This window comes from Sebastes umbrosus, chromosome 14 (assembly GCF_015220745.1).
Source record: "Sebastes umbrosus isolate fSebUmb1 chromosome 14, fSebUmb1.pri, whole genome shotgun sequence".
In the NCBI taxonomy this organism is placed as follows: Eukaryota; Metazoa; Chordata; class Actinopteri; order Perciformes; family Sebastidae; genus Sebastes; species Sebastes umbrosus.
The window spans coordinates 17,858,876-17,880,511 of NC_051282.1; the positions used below are offsets into that span (position 1 = coordinate 17,858,876).

The 21,636-nt window shown below is 43.1% G+C and overlaps 1 protein-coding gene and 1 long non-coding RNA gene across 3 annotated transcripts; both read right to left on the reverse strand.

The window, feature by feature from the left end:
* Nucleotides 1-21,339, reverse strand: s1pr2 (sphingosine-1-phosphate receptor 2). Of its 2 annotated transcripts, none has more exons than XM_037792321.1 (2): nucleotides 20,889-21,339; nucleotides 1-3,159 (listed from the first exon to the last, which is right to left on the reverse strand). In XM_037792321.1, exon 2 carries the CDS (start codon nucleotides 3,045-3,047, stop codon nucleotides 1,932-1,934), a length of 1,116 nt encoding a protein of 371 aa, XP_037648249.1. In that variant the 5' UTR covers nucleotides 3,048-3,159; nucleotides 20,889-21,339; the 3' UTR covers nucleotides 1-1,931. The 2 variants fall into 2 exon arrangements, with proteins under 2 accessions (XP_037648249.1, XP_037648250.1); XM_037792322.1 differs by lacking the exon at nucleotides 20,889-21,339 and adding an exon at nucleotides 20,439-20,854.
* Nucleotides 1-21,418, reverse strand: LOC119501744. Its single transcript, XR_005209908.1, has 2 exons — nucleotides 21,359-21,418; nucleotides 1-1,892 (listed from the first exon to the last, which is right to left on the reverse strand). It is a non-coding gene; the product is annotated as an uncharacterized LOC119501744 (long non-coding RNA).
* Between the last annotated feature and the right edge of the window lie 218 nt (nucleotides 21,419-21,636).

The window sequence follows — 21,636 nt, forward strand, 5'->3', positions numbered from 1 at the left end:
TTCTTTCAGTATTTCATTTATTTTATAAAAAAGGGAATGCAATTAACAAAAAGTTTATGTACCTACATTAGTGTTTCAGATTGTACCGATTTAACACAGGCAGCGTGCTACTGGACACAAAAGGCTATTGCACACGAGACATTTCATACAACACAAATCATACATACTGTACAAAAAATACATACATACTTACATACAAACATACATAGTTTTTCATGTATTTATTATAAAACATCACAGAGTCAAGCAACACAATGAAGTGACAGGTACACAGTTTAAAACACCTCTCCGTCTGAAAAAACTGGGGGAAAGCGAACATCACTGAAGCTGCCAAAGTGCTTTTCACCATTTCTACTTGGTCATCTAAATGTAAAAGTCAATATAAAAAAAACACTGAGGGAGAGAAGAGTTGTAAATGTGTGTCTAAATGAAGAAGGTTAGTGTAACCCTGAACAACAGGAACCGGACAATGAGAAACAGGACTTCCTGTGGCTGAAGGAAGTTACATGTCGTAGGATGTCAGAGATTGAGGATGAAGGTGACCTCCAAGGAGGGCAGATCCCCCCTGTGGATTTGAAACCGGATCTTCTCCTATTTTGTAGGGAGGTGAGGGGTCTTTGGAAAGATGAGACGTGTTTACATCTTACAGCTGCTCAAGGCATATGGCTAGCAAATTAAACCAGGATGTTCACAGCACATTATTTGTTCATGGTGCTATTTAAGACTTCACAGTGAGAGTGACCGACCCTGTTCATCCCACTCTCTGCTCGTCAATGACTTGGTTATTAAAAAATGATGATCAATAATACTGTCAACAACGGAGCGCCTGCCCCAAACACTTCATACATACATTCAGCCTAATTCCCCAAGAGGAAGGCACAAACAGAGACAGCACATTGCTGCTGCGCTGCTACAACACTGTCAGGACATCTGCCCCATTAGTCAAAGCTGCTGGACAGCTGTCATTGAATAAAACGCATCAGTGCCAACTCACTTCAGGAAATGTGCGTTCTGATTAGGCCTTCCTCCACGGAAACTGTTAAGATACAAAAGACAACAGTAAAAGCAAGAGGGACAGATTATGAGGATGAATGAGGGAAGGGGTGTTAGTGATGGAAGCTGGAGCTGGAATATATCATACATACATTAGCACTTACAAATAAGTTAGATTTTCATGCATTAAATGTAAGCAGATTATGTAGGTTTGTTGTAGTTAATCAAATGGTTTAAGCAAGGTTATATAGGGAATATATAGCCCTGTTTTTTTTTGAGGGAGTACTCGTGGTAATTTGGCTTCAGTGGAGTGCAGTGCTGTCTCCAGCTCTGTAAAGAACGAGTGTACGCATATATCAGTAAAGGAGAGTAATGTGGTTTGACCTTACTAAAGACAACAATCTCTGAAGTAATCTACATCTTGCACACTTTGCATTGATGCAGTTCCTGAAAGGACCTTAACAACTCACCATAACTATGCATGTTATGTTTCTATTTTTGGCTTTTAATTAATAGGGGTTTACATGTTTAGAAAGAAAAACAAGATGACAGGCATATACATGAAAATGGTTTGCAACTCCATATTAATTAATGAGAGTACCCATGAAAAAGCTGTTTTCACATTTCTGAAAGTTCTCACCAACTGAATTGGTTCCCTCTTGAAAGTTGTGTTTTTACACCTGCTGCAGTCGATTGATTGTGAATTCACACAATTTTGATTGTAATAAGAACAAGTCTGCATTGTACTGTCGCCTTGCCAGGCCTCTCAGTCCAGGGTGTGCTCGCTTCTTTTTTTTTCATCTCTCCATCACATCACGGCCTCTCTTCTTGAACACACACACATGCTTTCTCTCTCAAACACACACACACACACACACACACACACACACACACACACACTCACACTCACACTCACACTCTGATGAGTTTGCACCGTATCAGACACAGGTGGTACAATCTTGCATGATTGGTATGGTCTGGTGTTCGTGTTTGTTGGTGCAGTGTTCCAGAGAGCTGGAGCTCTTTAGCGGGACCAGACAACGGTCAGACGGCCGCCCGCTTTGCAGCACCCCCCAGCAGCACAACACACGCAGGAACTCCTTCCTCATGTCCTTGCTGCGCAGCGTGTAGATCACCGGGTTAAGCGCTGAGTTCAGAGTGGCAAAGCTAAAAAAGTGGTCTGCTTTGGAGAGGATGGGGCAGGATTGTATCGTGCTCAATGAATCCAGGAGGAGGATGATAAAAGCGGGCAGCCAGCACATGATGAAGACACCCAGCACTATGGTGACAGTTTTCAAAAGGGCAAAGGCCGGTGAGTTGGTCGCTTCCTGTTGGCTGGAGCGTACAATCAAATAGATCCTCACATAGAGGATGACAATAGAGAGTAGTAAGAGGCTGAAAATGGTGAAAACAAACAGGATGTATTTCTTGGAGTAGAGCGGCAACACGGCGGAGCATTCAGGGAGGTCGTCGATGCAGTTCCAGCCGATGATGGGAAGTCCTCCGAGCAGAATGGAGGTGAACCAACACGCTCCTATCAGGAGGAACATGCGGCACGTTTTGGTGGAGCCGTACACCTTGACTTTGGTGATGGCGATGTAGCGCTCTGTAGCTATCGCCAGCAAACTGAAGACTGAAGCTGACAGAGCTATGAATGCCGTACCCTCCCGGATGAACCACTGCACAGGCTTCAGGTCAAAGGTCGTGGACCCTGATAGGAAGATGTTGGCTATGTAGGCCGAGCCGGCCAGCAGGTCAGAGAACGCCAGGTTGCCGATGAAGAAAAACATGGCGGAGTGGAACTTCTTGTTGCGGCAGACGGCGATGAGGACCAGCAGGTTCTCCAGGATGATGAATGTGCAGAGGACCACGATGACGATGTTGAGGGTGGTGAGATCCTTTTTAATTACCTTGATTGCCTCCACCTGCTGGTCGGTCATGTTCTTAGCAAAGGCATAGTGGGTGCGGATCAGACTCTGATTGTAGTATTGGGAATACTTGCTCTTCATGGTGACGGGGTGGCAGAGCACAGCAGCTTTACGGCAAAGATTCATTCACACAGTGGAGTTGTGCAGAGCGTCTCAGCCGATAATCATTGACTTTAAGGAGAGGACAGAGAGGACCGCCTGTCCCACAGTCACGTCTGAGGAGCTCTATGTGGGCCACCTGCAGACACACAGAGAGGAAGAGAAGACCTGCGTTACTGACTGACAGGGGAAACTCAGCTGCTCTAATGAAATAAACTGTGACAAAGCAAACATACATTTAGCAAAGCAATGCACTCGCCAAATTTACAGTCCTCCAGCAAAACAAAGTAGCCAGGCAACAACCTGTTCCTCCGTCAGCACAGTGGAAACTAAACATTACAAGTCAACGAGTGGAGGAACAGCTTCATAATTAACTCCCCTTACTATCAAACATCCCCGAGGTGATCTAGATAAAGAAAATGATGCACTGGCATTTAAAGTAAAGACATTAAAGCTGCAACGATTAATCAGTTAATCAGTTTGAGTAATATTTTTTCACAGAAAAAGGTCATAATTCAGCTTCTTAAATGTGAATATTTCCTGGTTTCTTTACTCCTCTATGACAATAAACTGAATATCTTTGAGTTGTGGACAAAATAAGACATTTGAGGACGTCGTCTTGGGCTCTGGGGAACACTGATCGACATTTTTCACCATTTTCTGACATTTTATAGACCAAAAAATGAATTGACGATGAAAATAATCACTAGTTGCAGCCCTAAAAGACTTAACTGAATGGCCACAGAGAGAACACACTGCACTCACTGAGTCCTAAACTGAACACCCACGCAGGCAACAGTTGCAGCTTGTTGCGGTCTAAAGGAATGGAAAGTAATAATCCATCAGCCCACAAGGGAGTTGTATGTTATCAACTCTGTGGGGAAACTGAGGAATATGAACCCACATGGCTGGTGAACCTGTGCAGATCATCTTCAGGTAGAAGAATAAATACTGAGTGAGTGCTGCTGCTTATAGACAAAGGGCTGGCGGTCCGAAGGGGACATTCCTCTAACCCTGTCCGAGCAGTCGGCTGTCAACACATGGCATTGTTGTGGGGAGCGAACCATTCCACTCCAGTGAGCTACCTCTTGAAACTTCAGCATAGCTCGTGGATCAGCCAGACCTCTTCGCCCAGACCCGCCCCTTCCAACCAGTTCACACAAGCTGACAGCAAATCAAACAGACGCCCGAGAGGAAAAGGTGGGAGTTTCCCTTTATGAGGAAAAAACTTTGGAAGGCATCTAAAGCAAATCATACACCATTTACATGACATATCACAATTTTAAGTAGATCGATCAACAGAAAATTATTTGCCAATTATTTTGATAATCGATTAATCATTAAAGTAATTTTTCATGCAAAAATGCTGTTTTCAGCTTTCAAATATTGAGATTTACTGCTTTACTCTGTTTTATATCTAGGGCTGCCCCCTCTTTGTCGACTAATCGGTTGTTTTGGCCTCAGTCGACTAAGATTTCTTTAGTCGATTAGTCATTTGTTTATGCTTTTTTCATGCTGAATGACTTATTTCAAAGAAACTTATGAGCACATCTCTGGTAAACAGTTTTACAGATCTGTCGATTAAACCAACTAATCGATTAGTCAAATGATGAAAGTGTTTGTTGACAAAGAATTTCTTTGGTTGAGGACAGCCCTAATTATATCATATTAAACTGAATATCTTTGGACTGACAAAACAAGACATTTAAAGACATCACCATGGACCATAAGAAACTGAGATGGCCATTTTTTCAACATTTTCTGACATTTTATAGACCAAACGATTCATCTACAAAATAATTGTCAGATAAATCGATAACACTCGATTTTGTTGACTAATCGATTAGTTGATTTAATCGACAGATCTGTAAAACTGACTTTCTCCACAAAGAATCACACAAAAGCAGCACTTTAAATCTTGTGTTTAGATATGTGCTCATAAGTTTCTTAGAAATATGTCATTCAGCATGAAAAAAGCATAAAGAAACGACTAATCGACGAAAGAAATCTTAGTCGGCTAAGACCAAAACAACTGATTAGTTGACTAATCGACTGAGAGGGACAGCCCTAGTTGCAGCTGTAATTTTAAGTATTCAATACACTAAATATTTCCTACATTGTGTGTAATACACACTAGGAATGTAAAACCAAACCATGGGCTTGCTGAACTGTTGCACCGCTATTAAATACAGGCCTGCTCATTATTTGTTGAGGTGCCAGACACAGAAGAGGCAATTATCTGAACATAGGCTGACCATTAAGTAGCCTGCCTTATTATATATATCATATATTATATAGAAATATCATTCATTACTATCAATCAATCTATTTATATATTTGGGAGTTCAAACACATTGAAAATGGTTATGTTTTTCTTCTCCCTAATGTGCAAAACAAACCGAACTGTAACCCAAACCGTGTCCCAAAAACTGCAATACCAACTGAACCGTGGGCTTGTTGAACTATTGCACCACTAATACACACAATGACAATTTGTCTGCTTTATGGGCATATGTTGTTATAGTCTGAATACATAAAGCTTATTAGTGTGAAACCAATGTGGGAGACCTTTGACCTAATAAAGATTTACGTTTTATAATGACGCACCCAAACAAATGAACAAAAACCTTGTGAACCACTAATGTGGCTTCACAAGAGCTCTTTTTCAAGGCGAAACCTATAAACAAACCAAAACTAAATAAAAGTGGCTGCAGCTCCGGGGCTTAAAACAAAGGAAAGTTGGATGCTCTGGAAATCTAATTAGAGGTGGAGCTGGTGTCTTAAACCTGTCAGCAGCAACTGGATCCCTCTGCAAGCTGGCCAGCTCCACAGGTAACTCAACACTGATGCTTCCACTCGCTGCTCGTCTTCTGCAGCTCTTAACTGGAAACCTTTAGTGGAAACTGGGACTGAACCTCATCTCTGCTCCGCTGAGAGACTGAGAGATGGAGAGGGAGCGAGACAAAGCCAGACGGAGAGCATGCATGTGGAACGGCATCTGGACACAAAGGCTGGAATCTGAGACATCACGGTGACGTCCACGCACACAAACTCATCCATGTGACGTGTGCAGGACTTCACACGTGCACAGAAATCTTTCCTCAGACACATACACACACACACACACACACACACAGCTAATTGTGACAGCAAAGCATCCCCCTGCATGCAGGCAGGTTGGACACACAGCTGCTGGTCGCCAGTAATAACCAGCACACTGTTTCCTCCAGCAGGAACAAAGAACAATAGTCTCCTTCAGTGGGGATAGCGATGCCCTTCAACCTCAATAATGTGACAGCGCACTTCCATTTGGCTGTTGCAACTGTATCATAGCAGAAATGTATTTACAGTCGAGCACTCCCTTATCAGAACTGCTGTATCAGGGCAGCTTGTCCCCCCCCCTCCACCTCTCCCTCCCCCCTCTCCATCCTTTTCAGCTCCATTAATAGACACAAATAGGAGGCTTGAGGCTGAGCACATGTGCAGCTGCACCAGCGTAATTACATTAGGTAACATTATTGCAGACTATAATGATTTTATTATATAGATCAGGTCTGCTAAGAGAAAAACACACTAGTTTTCACTCTGGACTGTTCTCATGTGTTGTGTAGACAGCTCGAGGTCGTGCCGTCACCTCCAGTCCTAGCCATCTGTCATCACAGGGATTTCACTCTGTGTGTGTGTGTGTGTGTGTGTGTGTGTGTGTGAAACCTGACGGGCTGGTTTGCCGACAACACTGCCTCGCCGGAGCCCTGCCCTGCACCTCTACCTGCCGACCGTGTGCCATTCAGGTGTTTCCACGGCGATTGGTCGACGGGAGTGGAGACTTCCTGCTATGTAACCCCTCCCTCCAGACCCACCCGTGCCCTGCGTTCGACCCAGACATCTCTGTCACACTTACACAAACACACAGTGTCAAAAATGTTGTCACGCCATTTCGACCAATGACTCCTTTTTTAACACAATGAGAGCAGCACAAACCCCCCAAAACTACACTTAAGTATATTAACAGAATAGTAAAACATTTTTTAATATTACTAGTAAAGTTTTTATGCATACCTACTACTCTATGTGCTGATTAGTATTTTAGTACAATTTCAAAAATATATAAAAATATTATAATTTTAATTCTGCAACTAGTGGCTAAACAATTCTGTTACACCATTCAATTCAACCGAATACACTTTTGCAATTAATGCACTTATAATATGCTTATCCAACTTATATATAATGTATCTACTTTTAGGTTGTATTCACTGTTTAAAAGTAGACCTAAGTATACTATTAATACTACTATAGTGTTTAAAAGTGTTACTTTGGGACAGCATATTCAAGTACATGAAATACTCGTTGAAATAACTTGTTCTCGAGTTCTTCTATTATGACTTATTGTAAATACACTGAAGTATGCAGATGTTGGAAAAGCATGTATTTAAAATTAAGGCTGCACAGTTAATCGCAATATGGCCTAATGCAATTTTCAAATTCATTGTGTAGAGATGTCCCGGCCTACACATCATATTCTACTGACTTCAGGAAACATCTTTGTCTAGGTACAAACCCCCACAAAAATCACGACATAATCCTTTTAATATGTTTTTCAATGAAAATGAGAATAACGATGTAAAAATGAGAATTCCCTCTCATGTTGCAAATCATATCGCAATTGCAATATCAGTCAAAATAATCGCAATTAGATATTTTTTCTAAATAATTCAGCACTATTTAAAATACTTTTTAATTGTAGAGTCATGAGAACAGAGATGCTTTTTTTGTTTCCTTGTGTGTGTCATAAACAACTGTCAGTGTTGTGATGTAGGTGAAGGTGCAGAGAGGCTACAGAAAGACAAATAGTATAATATCCTGTCTGAATTTCAGTGAGGCTCAGACAAGGTTAGACGAGGTGATGAAAGAAACTACTGTGGACACAGGAGGATGAACATGAGACAAAGTAAGTCAAACAACAGTCCCCTGAGACAGGATATCAGAAAGCATACGTGAAGCTTATCACATAGACTGTTTCTCATCATTTGAGAAATGATGCTCTTGTGGTGCATGCTCACATAAACACATGCTATGGTTTTCACAGCTTTGTCTGCTTTTCACAACCACACACACATATGAAAACCTGCTGTATTCGACCATGAAACCACCAGCTGCAAATCAGCTGCATATGTTTTCTAACTTCCAAAAGATGATTCGATATGGAGCTGAAAACTGACTCTTGTTTTCTCTTAATCCTAACAACATACAGAATCCCCCTCTCCATCATGGGACTGACGGCTGCACAAAAGCCTCAGGTGTTTTCCCCAGAAACACCTGATAAGCCCCAATTAGCAGAGTGTCCGCTCACCAATAACCAAGGCAACGCTGCCCCGTTACGCCACCTGCTACCTGTCACACTCCGGCTCTACTTTCTCTGGGGGAAAGCACTTAAAACAACAACAGAGCTCCTAACCCCTGACACAGCATGCACGTCCATGTTTCTGTGCACGCACTTTCACTCACATGCTCAATCTCTCACAAATATTTAGATAAGAGCTGCGTCTAACCTTGTGTTTGGACAGTACACATTTGCAGCTTATCTTGTTTGCATGATTGAAATGTTTACTTTTTGTTTACCTAGAGGAATCACTCGTCGGCGCGTTGAGCAGTTTGTGGTCTGAAACTTCCTGTAACATATCTTTCTCCATCTGCCCTTCACACTCCTGGCTCACAGGCCACTATAGTGGCAGCAAGCTCTAAAAACAGCCAGCAGCATTAGACTAGAACACAAAGATCCTCTTTGTTTGGGCTATAATATGAAAAAAGTTAATCATGTACATTTTCCATTTTAAGGAGATTTAATGACTTCCTGCGCCCTCTGCGAGACACCAGACTTTTCCTCTGGAATAGACTTAATCTCAGCCACGAGGTGATCCATCATGGATATACCAGAAAGCATCTGCTGCTGTGATTTGTTCTTTCCTGCTCAGTTTCAAAGTCGTTAACGGTGATATCAGTGTATAATTTATCTCTGAGAGAGCTTTGCTATAGCTGTAAACAGAATCAGTCTAAACCTTTCTTCTCCCGTCTGTGTTCAACGTCTTCTAACTGACCTACAGACCAAAGGACAGTCTGTTGTTGCTGCCACCATAGACTGTATCTATAAGAAGTGGACCCATTGGTTTGTGTGGACTACGGTTTTGAAGCCTCGAGTTCGGCATTTTGGCTGTCGCCATCTTGTTTTTTTGCAACCAGAAGTGACACGAGAGGGTGGAGCTAAGTACAACCGAACTCTGAATAAGGCATTTTTAAATGACCAAAAATGTTACAATTAAAGGTAAAGTGTGTAGGATTTGGCGGCATCTGGTGGGGTGGTTGCAGAATGCAACCAACTAAATACCCCTCCGCTCATTCTTCCTTTGCAAGACTTACGGTAACGTGAGCCGCCGAGTGTGAAACTGTGGTCTCGCCATCCTTACCATAATAACACTACTTTAGGAACAACAGAAATCAGACGGCGGCTGGCGGTACCACGGTTTTGTACTCTGCTGCTCACATTGCCGCAGTTTCACAAGCGTGTCGGAGAACTACGGTGGCCTTCAGGTAATGTAGAAACGCAAAAGGCTCTCGCTAGAGCCAGTGTTTAGTTTGTTCCTTCTGGGCTACTGTAGAAACATGGCGGAGCAACATGGCGGACTCCGTGAAGAGGACCTGCTCCCTATGTAGATATGAAGGGCTCATTCTAAGCTAACGAAAACACGATTCTTAGTTTCAGGTGATTATACACTAATGAATCACATAGTTATGAATATTATATTACATTTATGCTATAGATCCCCCTGAAATGTTACACACTGTTCCTTTAACTTTCATGACTTGAAAACACACTGTGAAAGGGTTAAAGTTGTAAGACGAAATCACGGACAATTCCCAGAGCGGACAACGCTGTGGTAGTGACGTCAATCACAAGGTAGCCACGCCCTAAAGCATACCCTGCTTTATGGTCTATTTGACTGTAAATGGGACCATAATTTACTAAATGAACATCATGCTGTATTGAAGAAGACTTGAAACTAGAGATTTAGACCATAAACTCATGTTTACAATGTTTACTGAGGTAATAAATCAAGTGAGAAGTAGGCTCATTTTCTCATAGACTTCTATACAATCAGACTTTGTTCTGCAACCAGAGGAGTCGCCCCCTGCTGGCTGTTAGAAAGAGTGCAAGTTTAAGGCACTTCAACATTGGCTTCACTTTTCAGACTTGGGGGTTGCCGCCAGGTGCTGCCACGTCAACGACACCACTCATATGCGTGAGAAATCTAGTATTTGAGAGCGATAGCAGCGGTTTGTGAGGTACAGGAGTGATGGAGATTGTGAGCCAAACAGCAAAAATCATGTTTGAGTCTTTACACTCAAACAGGATATAATATGTCTTCCTGAGTGTTTCGACCGAAACAAAAGGTGTGAATGTCACAGAAGAAAAGCTGTGGTTTCTCAGAGGAAAATTCCACATGCAAAGTGCAGCAATGTAGTCAGAGCGTTTCCCGCAGTTAAGTGTTGACATGCCAGACACACGGGGAAAAAACAAAACTATCTATTACCACCACAATGCCACAGCAACGATACCACAGAAGCTTCTAAGGAAGTGACTAAACTGAACGATGCACGCACAGTCGTTCTCTACAGTTATCCGTTTAATAGACTTTATCAGCGATGACGTTGTCTTTACACTGCCAGCTTCTCACAAGCCACTGCACACATGGGCCCGTTATGGCAGCTCAATGCAGTCGTGCTGTGCAACCACAGGATCACAGGAAAAACAGAGATGGACTGTGTCTGCTGGCAGGTGGCTGCAGCGTCTCTCTGCTGCTCCATCCATCACTGAGGCCCGCGGCTCTGCGTGTGAAATCTCCTCACATCAACACAGCAACAGTATTGATCGTCCAGGAAAAAAGCATTAATGTTTCCAGCATAACTGGCATGAAGAGGATTCATATCCTTCAAACGACCTTGGTCTCAGCACAGATACACCTCGACTCTTTAAAGTGGCGAGCAGCGTCAAAATAAGCCCAGAACAGCTCTTACATCCTTAGTCATGACTGCCTGATCTTATCTTAAGCCATTGCTGTTATCTCTGCTACACGCCACACTGCCGACAAACTCACTGATAACAACAATGCCCAAAACCTGAAGTGAATCTTCAGAAACAGGCATGTTTGAGGTTAAACTTACCTCAACTTCCTACTGTGGTACAATGTGAGTTCCCCGAAGTAGAAATACATTAATTTCAAGACCTCAGCTCTAAATGCCACTACAAGTGGTTTTCTTTTGCAATCAACAGTCTATATTGAAGCTCAGAGTGCTAGACGTGCACTCACTTTTGTTCTTTGTTATCTGTTTGAACTAAGGCTGTCAAAGTTAAGGCGATAACACGTTAACGCAAATTAGTTTGAACGGCACTCATTTCTTTAACGCAATAATGCAACTTGTGATTTTTAGGTCAAGATCATATGAAACTAGACAACCTAAGGAATCCATTGGTTCCAACCATGTCATACTAGCTTGTTGGGAAGGAGGTTAAATAACGCTCCAAATTTGTGCTAAATATTGGCGAGGAAAAGTGGTCCCTTGACCTCTGACCTCAAGATATGTGAATGAAAATGGGTTCTATGGGTACCCACAAGTCTCCCCTTTACAGACATGCCCACTTTATGGTAATCACATGCAGTTTTGGGGCAAATCATAGTCAAGTCAGCACACTGACACACTGACAGCTGTTGTTGCCTGTTGGACTGCAGTTTGCCATGTTATGATTTGAGCATATTTTTATGCTAAAAGCAGTACCTGTGAGGGTTTCTGGACAATATTTGTCATTGTTTTGTGTTGTTAATTGATTTCCAATAATAAATATATACATACATTTGCATAAAGCAAGCATACTTGTCCACTTCCATGTTGATAAGAGTATTAAATACTTGACAAATCTCCCTTAAAGGTACATTTTGAACAGATACAATCGGTTGACAGCCCTAATTTTAATAGATCTTTACAGATGTTAACTTATGTTTCCTGAAACGAGGTAGTAAAATCCAGACAGAGAGTCTGACGCATTCTGGCAGTGGTTTCACACATTGCTGTAGCCTTGTACTCAAGCGTGGGCCGAGGATAGAGAACGGAAATTCGGGCAAATAAGTCGTTGTTTTGAAACACCAGCGGCTCATGAAATCACCAGACAAACTGGGGATTTAAGGGGAAGTACAAAAAAGAAAGGAAGGGAGCGTGTTTCAGTGTCGCGTTGTGAACCGCACGGTCTAGAGGAAGAACAGACTGAGAGAGATATGAGATGGAGGCCTGCTATATCTCCAATAGCTCAGAGAGGAACTCAACTGGGGGAACAACACTTTTAACGGATTAAAAAAAAAAACATTGGCAAAGAAATGTGTGTGACTTGCCAAACCATGCAGACATGCACACAAATCACGTCCTTTTTTAAGACTAAAAATAAAATAGAGAAGCATTACAAGTTTGCATCAGAGTTATGATACCTACATGGCCTTAGGTGATAACAAAACGGTTCCTTTTTCACTCTGAGTTTGAGCTTCATTTTAGCTCTAAAACCTTCCTCTCTCTTTGTCCGTTATTATGCTAACACAGTTCATTAAAACTGTGTTTAAGCTGCTAGATATTAGGGGAGTGGGTGTCCCCAATACATCGTTTAATTAGGGATTACCCTTTCGCTCGTCAGACAGTCTGACAGTTTGGGTACAGCCTCTTCTGAGGGGTCCAGTCTGTCAACACAGTTCAGTCAGGAACTAAAAGCAGTGACTTGTGTTGTTTTCTGTTCCTCTCCTCAGTCTGCTCATCTCTTGCAGCTTTACTTTATTTATGTGGCTCTTCGAGTGGCAGTGAGAGGAGCTGGAGACAAAGAGCTGCGTTAAAAAAGGGCATCATACACCCTCAGGAGCCCTAACCCACATGGCCGGCAGATACACCCCCCGTTCCCTCTCAAAGTCTGCCCCATTGGGGGGTTGGGGATCTCCAAGGGTGGCGCCCGAGAGGCAATTACTGTAATACCTTCACCCTCGGACCATTCCTGTCAACTTAAGTCACTGTCTTCTAAATTATTTTTTATAATCGCTCTATTTTGCATATTTCACTTTCATGCTTCTGCCTGATTTACAGAGCCACATCCCCCCCCCTTCCCCTCCTCTCGTATATTTTAAACTTCACCACAGAGATCAAAAGACAAGGCCACAAAGAGGTGATTAAATGCACATCAAGAAGGATTTATTTAGCACACATCTGGGGCAGACATGTTCTTATAGTCCCCTATTAAAGACGTCATTACAGCACATAGTGTGCAATCAGCTCTCCATTCAGGAAACTCTGGAGCACCAAGGAACGACTTCCTCAGAAGTGTGCATGTGTCCCAAATCCTCTTGAGTGTGATTTTTTTTCATGTAGCTTTACTATAACCTTATCATTAATCCTTGCAGTCAGATGTGTGTATTTCTGCAGCATGCATGTGCAAACCGTCCTGAGATATGCTCAGCATGAATAGTAATTCTCAGAATTCAAGCTTTGCATGGAACAGAAGTAAAACCACACATGGAGAAACCGTGCTGTGTGTGTGTCGGGTTTGTGCGTATATAGGTAGGCTAGTGTTAACCACAAAGCGTCCTTGAGGCACGAGTCATTTGGCTGATGTGTCACATTATGAAGTTAGATACAATCTGGCTGGCCTGCATCAGAAATCTCAGGTCTGAATGAGGCGTGCTTGATTCAAGTTTCAGCCCCTCTCACACCTTCCCATGTCCTTGTCTTTACAATGAGTTCTCCCCTAATGAATGGCTTTGAACCCTCCTTTGAGTCTCTTTTGTCCTGGATCCTATTCTACCTTGAACTCCACCCCTTCTCATGTTCTGTTGCGTTGTTGGGAAACTGCGAGGTTGCCGTGAGAGAGCTTGTGTTTGTTTGTTGCATGGCGTGCCAACGGACACGAGACATGACAACGTATATCCATGCTAATGTCTATGTTGGTAGCGTGTAGAGTTTGCTGTGATTATGACACTCATGTTTATTCCACTGGTGTTGCAGTGTGCATCATCACAGTGCTAAAATGACAGACACAGCAGAGGAGAGAACTGCACAGCGGAACCGATACCATCTACACAGGCTGACACACACACACACGGGGGCTCAAAGCCACCCTGATTGCCGCTGCCTAGTGCCCGCTGATAAGATGAGGAATTGATGGAGACCCTCCATCTCTCCTCGTGGTCCAGCATAGGAAAACAACCCCAGACTCCTCTGGCAAACACACATCCATTAAACACAGCTCTGTTGTTGGAGAAAAACACGGTTGCCTGGAGAGGGAACATTGTTGTGTCCACACAGTTCACAGTTGCTCCTCAGTATTTTATACAATTTAAGAATTTCTTGCTTCGAAGAGCAAAATTATTTCAAACATAAATCGACCTCCGAGGACGCTGAATCTTAAAATGCACAAAAAAATGTGTGCAGTGCCAACACAGCCTGCATTTAAAAGGAGACATATCATGAAAAACTCCCTTTTTGAGTGCTTGTGCACATACATTTGGGCATCTGGAGTGCCATACAACCCACAAACTGTGAGTCAGATTTATGTGGGCTGCCTAGATCACTATACAGATTTGGCTCCCCTTCCTACTGTATGTCACATGCCAGCCTTGTCTCGTAAACATGATCTTTCCATACAACTACATTGCGTTCTCAATTACGTTTGGAAGGAAACGTATTTTGTCTTTGATGTATCACAAATACCTTTGTAAGTCTGCAGACGGCCGCAGCGAGTGACGTAGTACAACGAGTGACGTGCAGAGCAGGTGATGTAACATATCGAGCGACCGTGAATGAAAACGTAATAAAAAAGTAATTGGATAATAACGGGGAATAACAAGCGAGAAAGTCCACAACTGGTGGGCGGGAGGGGAGGTGGATGTGTTGAACAAACACCAGACTTTCCCCCAGGAGACCGCTGTTCGTGTCATGTGTGAAACGTAGTCATTTGTTGCGTTTTTGTTGTGTTTTGTTTTGTTTCAATGTCATAGTCATTTTAAGCCAAACCACGATTTTTTTTTTTTTACTAAACCTAACCCAGTAGTTATGTTGCATTTTTATTTAGTTTTGTTTCAATTTAAAACGTTAATCACTTGTTTAAAACTGTTTAAAACTGTTTAAAACTGCGACTGTATTCATTTGCCTCATACGTATTTTGGTTATGCAGTTTAGTTGTATGAAAAACGTAATTTTGTGGGAGACTGTGTTGCATATGCAGGCTCATTAGAATATATCGCCCACAGCTTGAGAACTACCTTTGCGAAGGTGCGCCATATTTTTCTCTCGAACCAATCAGAGCAGACTGGGCTTTTTCTGGAGGACGGCTTTAAAGAGACAGGCGCTAAAACGGAGCGTTTCAGACAGAAGGTGAATACAGGTATATTCAGACAGACAGTATGAGAAAAATAATGTGTTTTTTGAACATTAAAGATTGTAAATATGTTCTAGTAGAAACCCAAAATATAAGTATGAACCTGAAAATTAGCATGATATGTCCCCTTTAAAGACCAGTGAATGTGCATGGAAATATTTAACCTTACCGAGTTTTGGAGGGATACTATGTCTGCTTTACTTCTTGGCAACATTACACGGAGTAAAACATTACAAAAAGAAAAGGCCCCAGTGTAAATAACTTGGCTTTTTATACAGCTTTACAAGCCTCATGCAAAGTTTGAGCACAGTGGCTTGCCAAGGGGTATTTTTGCAAAAATAACAAACAGGTCAGAAAGTGAGTGTTGCTGTGGCGGTGCAGCTGTTCAGAGGGTACGAGACAACAGCTACTTGACTTTGACCTAAACGACATCTCGAATGGACATGTATGAGCAGTTGTCACATTAGTTTTAAGTAAACAGATTCCACTTCTGTCCAATCTGTCTGTTGTAATGGAGCGGTCTGGCCTTTGTCATGACCCGGCTTGTGTTTGGCTGGAGGTTAATTCCATCGTGGAAAGACTGAAGCTGAGGATAAACAATCTTAATAGCTCTTTCTAACAAAACAGGCCATCACAGTTTTGCCTTATTTTTAAAGTCTGTCAGACATTAGAGAATCTGAAAGAGCTCATTGGGAGGCGATCAAGTTAACTTTCAGCTCCAAACTAAATGAATGGCTTCACCAGGCTTCTCACTGGCTGCATGGAGCGATTCAAACTCCAAGAAAACTGTCTCCAGCTTACTTCTGGATCTGGGGAGGTGGGGTGTTGAAGTAATCCCGTTGAGTTTTCCAGCTGCACAAACAAAGCTGACTGGATAACAAAGGCATCCAAGAGAGAAGAAGAAGAAAGAGGAGGAGGAGGTCTCCAAAAACACAGCATCTTCATGTGTACCTGCTCCAAGATTGAGCGCTGAGAATGACCAGAAATCAGGAAACCACGACATGACCACACTGATTAAGCCGCTAGAAACAGACAGCACGAGGTTGTTTCCATCCAGTTCATAAATCACACAGGAGGGGATGCAAAGTGCCGCCGACCCCATCCAAAGCCACAGCGGTAACCAGAAACCTTGTCTTCAATCTACTTGTCATTGTATAATGTTCCTGTCTGTGGAGCGACGTTGCACAATGAGAAATGCCTGTCAGAGCTCTAAAAAACCATTTGCTTTACAGCATTATTTCCAACTGGCAGCAGTTTGGAGCGAAGGGGGCTGGTCCAATGCTTGAAGTGTGACAGAAGAAGAGAAGCCCAGAAAGGCGTCAGGAAATCCTGGCATGCTGCTACAAGCATCGGCGCCTGGTCATGACATGGGGGGTCTCATAGTTTGTCCAAGTCCTTCAAGTGGAAAAGGAATGTAACAGGAGACGTTAAAGCTAATGGATTCTTCTCTCGTTGGGTAAAACACCTTCCTAACATCGTCTCCACCAAATATCAGCTTAAGTAAATGTTTATATGATAATCAGAACAGCACTGACGGCAACAGAGAAAGGGTTGTTTTGAAAAGTAGAGACAGATAGTGCAAGTAAGAGTGCAACGTGTAAAGCAAAGAGCAATCAGTGACCTTTAGTGACATCCTCTTCAAAATTGTGTTTACGGAATTGGTTAAAAAGAGGACGCCATATGTATTCCTCTGATCTGAGACACTCCCAGCTCTTGGCTGTGAACGCTGCATGCTGTCAGCTGTGTGTTGTGACTTGCACTTGCGAACAGAAGGCGTTTATTTTGCTCCAGCTGCCACACCCAAGGAAAGTGTTTTTCAGCTAAAGGGGGGAGTACCAGCTAGAACTGTGAGCCTGCAGATGGCTCTCTGCAGAACGCTATTACCATCACAGAGAAATGTATGCATTGTCTCCTGTGATCTGCCAAAGTTCCTATTCACCTGTGACTGGTTTCATTTAAGCGGGTAAAAGCCAGGTATAGCCTCTGGCAGGTCGCTCCTCTGATGTCTCAGTGTCCGATCTGGCTGAATAAAGTGGTGAACAAAAGAGAAGTCGGTCTCCCAAAGGAAAACCCTTCTCGCTGCTTCCTATTAGCAGAGCGCTCTCAGGCCTGAGCTGAAACCCGAGCATCCTTCAGGGATCGACACCACCCACACACCCACCCACCCGCCACCCATCCCCGCCTTCCACCCCCTAGTGACCTGTAAAGTCCTGCAAATCCAGTTCCCACCACTGGATTACCATTCATTTATTTATCCTACCATGCACTTGTACATTTATTTATTTATTCGCCTCATCTATTTGTCTTCATTTCTCATGCTATCCCTGGCAGTGAGAAGGGTCCGATTACAGCTGCACAGCGAGCTGGGTCAGCAGCACATATGATGTCATGGGCTGCTGGACTGAGACAGTCTGCAGCACTCTCACATAAAAGATCTTAAAGTCCCTCTATGGACTGGTAAAGGCTCTGACACACCAAGCCGTCGGTTGGCTGCCGGTCAGCCACCTGACAGTTTGGGGTCGTTGGTGAGCGTCCGTCGGCCTAGTTTTTGCGGTGTGTCCCGCACCGTTGGCTCTAGTCTGCCCATGTTGAGAGTTTTTTGACCGATTCAGCATGTTGAGCTCGTCGATGAGAGAAATCAGTCTGATTGGCGGTTCAGCTTAAATGAATCAGTGCACAAGAAGAGAAACGGACGAAAGGAAAGCAAGCCAACGAGTAAAGTCCAGACAACAATGGCTAACAATGGCGTGAATAGCCACAGTCCACCTGGTGTGGAGAGTTATTTCCTCTCACGCAGGCGCAGAACGTACATGCTAACCGTCCGTTGGCTGTAGTCTTTGCAGTGTGTTCGAGTGCAAAACAAAGGCGACACAACTGGTGGCCTTCGTCGCTGCTAGTTCTTTGATGTCGGTTTGGTGTGTCTGGTCCTTAATACCATGTCTGTGACAGGCTGCGTGTGCCTGAAGCGTCTGGCCAATAAGCACCCTGGGGTGACTCTCGCTCACTTCCAAGGATGGTGAAATGTGTGAAGAAGCCTGGCAGCGGTCAGGCCTGATTTTGTTCTGGTGCAATGAGCCATGTGGTCACACGCAGACGGCCGGCCGGCCGGCGGCATCATGCCCCGTCTTCAGCCGGTCCAAGGCATGCTGGGAGAAGCACCTGACCACCCCCCACCCCCAAACAAACCAAGCTGCTCTCACACAACACGAGCATCAATGAACCTGCTGACAGCGCCTTCAACACCTCATAGTCCTCTCCTAACGCTGCTGAGTGAGCTTCCTCTTCACCACCCTGCTCCTGATGTTATCACACTAAGATGTTTGCTAGTCTTAATTCAACAGCAGCATCTGCGGGTTGCTTTGGTTTCTCGCCACAGCCCGTAACACTTGGCTGGGGTGTTTGAGATAAAGCCGCCAGAAGACCACCTGCTAACGACCGCAACACGGTGCAGACTGAACCAGAGCGTGAGAGATAGGATGATGGATGGGGGCTTTTATCTGGACAATAAACATTAGTTCCTCTTTCCTTATCACCTTATCTCGCTGTGATTTGAGGATTCTCCCACAACAGGATGCCTCATGGCTGGACTGCTGACACCTATGTATCCCTTTCTGCAGAGTTTACTCCTCTGGACACATGGAAACAACACGCACAGGGACCACAAAAAGATGACACAGACGGAAATATTCCAATATACAATGTAATGGAAATGTTCATATCTGAGTGGGCCAAAGTTAACCATGTACCTTTAGAGAATCTCAGCGCCTCACAGCTAGTAGACCTCGTCACCATAAGCATTAAAACAGTGACCCGACAGTTTTATCTTCTGTGACTGTAAACAACAGAGGGCTGAAGTACTTGTTATGTCTTGTGATGCTCTGTGGTCTGTTCTGTGCAGACGTAATGATTCACTTTCTATCTTTCTCTTCTTTGCACTGATCTGTGTGTTATGCTTTAGTGTGTATAAATACTGACTACTCTTGTTTTCGGGGCTCACCTGCCAAAGCCCACTCAGGTGGCTGTGCTTGTGAGTCCGTCTGCAAATGCTTTTCTTATTAACATATGCTTTTTTATTAAATTTAGTTGTGACCTTGGTTTGTGTCTTGTTTTAACAGAAACTGCCACCACAACAATTATAATGCACTTGTCTATAATTGATATTCTTATACATTTGCTCAGTGTAAGTCTCTGACAACAATGTGCTGTAGTGTGTTAGAGCTTCCTTCCTCTGGGGAGCTCATCTCCAGCACCATGAGATTAACTCTGGTACATGGGGGATAATGGGGGCTTTTGTCTTATTAATACATCCTTTCAATACAATGCCTTCTTTAGAGTGACGGATGAACAAGCCCCAACAACATGGAGGGGTCAACACGGGGGGGTCACAGCAGGCTGCTCAACGGCTCCAAGGAAATGAGTGCCATCCTACAGCCTCCAACAACAGCTATACAGACAACATATGATGCCTCCTCCGAAAGCTGCAGCATTACTGTTTTTTTTTGTTATGCAAACATCAGCATTATTATGCAATATATTCAATACAGGAATTACTTTAACAAACATAACATAGCCCACACACCCACCCACCAGTTCTCTCTTAACTTTTCCCTTTCTCACAGGGCCAAAATCAATATACAGCTTCACAGTATCAATCATACAATTAAACAGTTAAATGGCACCTCTAACAAAATGAAGATACACATAAACAGAAAATAAATAAATAAACAAGGGAGGAGAAAATAATGGTAATAATAACAAAAATAAATATATATATATACTGTATATATATATATATATATATAAATTACAAATACAAAATATAATAAATAAATAATATTTAAAAATATAATCATAATAATATTAAATTAAAAATATTAATAAAATAAATAAATACGAAATAAAAAATATAATAAATCAAAAGTAAAATTAAATAAAAATATGAATAAAATAAATTCACTAACCAGATTCTCAATGCATCCACAAATAAATAATAAATAAAATAAAAAGATTTTCAAAAAAAAGAGTCCATTCCCTTCTGAGGGTCTACCACTATCGTATCCTATCTTAATTATTCCTCCTGTATGATCGACAGCCCTGCGTGTTAATATGTAACACCACACACTGTTACTCATTAAAACACAACCTACTATATCCAGCCTGGCTGCAGTAGTTTCTCGTGAAAGAAGAAGTGTCGTAATGTTGGCTATTCTGCTGTCATAGTGAGTCAACGACACATTTCGAGACTTTTGAGCGTCATTGTGGATTTTCAGTTCAGTATTTACGCGCATAACATGATATAACGAGGAAAAACCGCAGAGTTTATTATGAGTTTACTCATTCCATGTAAAAACCCACATACAGACACACGAGATCCTTTTGTTAGCAGCACATGCAGACACTGTTTTACTCACCCCATGAGAGATTCAGAGTAGAGAGCGAAGAGAAAAGACGCTCCGATAAAACAATATGTGTCTCCAAATGTCCTCCTCACATGTGGTCACCACTTTTACACAAATGCTGCGTAAAAAGTTGAGCGCGTCTCCTGAATGCTGCTGCTGCTGCTGTTGAGAGAGGCAGCGATGACAATCACAACTCTGGTGGAGGACTAGACGGCGTGTCTCGTCTAGTCTTTGGTAAATCCATACCGGTCTGAGCGCCACCACACCGCAGAAACCGATTACACATCAGCAGAAAGCGCGACGAGTAAAAGAAAAGAAGAAAGTTGGAGCCGAAGAAGACTTTTCTTTTTTAAAAACAGCACTTTCTCTTTAGTCGCTCTAATCCAACAGTCCGTCTGGTTGTCCTCCTGGCTGCTCTCTCTCTGTATGGGAACAACAGATCAGCTCCACGGGGCTGAGGAGCGTCAGGGAGGCGCGCACACAACACACACACACACACACACACACACACACACACACACACACACACACACAAACACACACTCCTACACAAGCACACACACTTCCAAACACACGCACGCACACACAAACACACACACCCTCCACACACTCACACACACACAAACACACGCAAACACACACACCCACACACACACACATACACACACACAAACCCCTCCACACACACTCCTACACACACACACAAACACACACACCCACACACACACACATACACACACACAAACCCCTCCACACACAC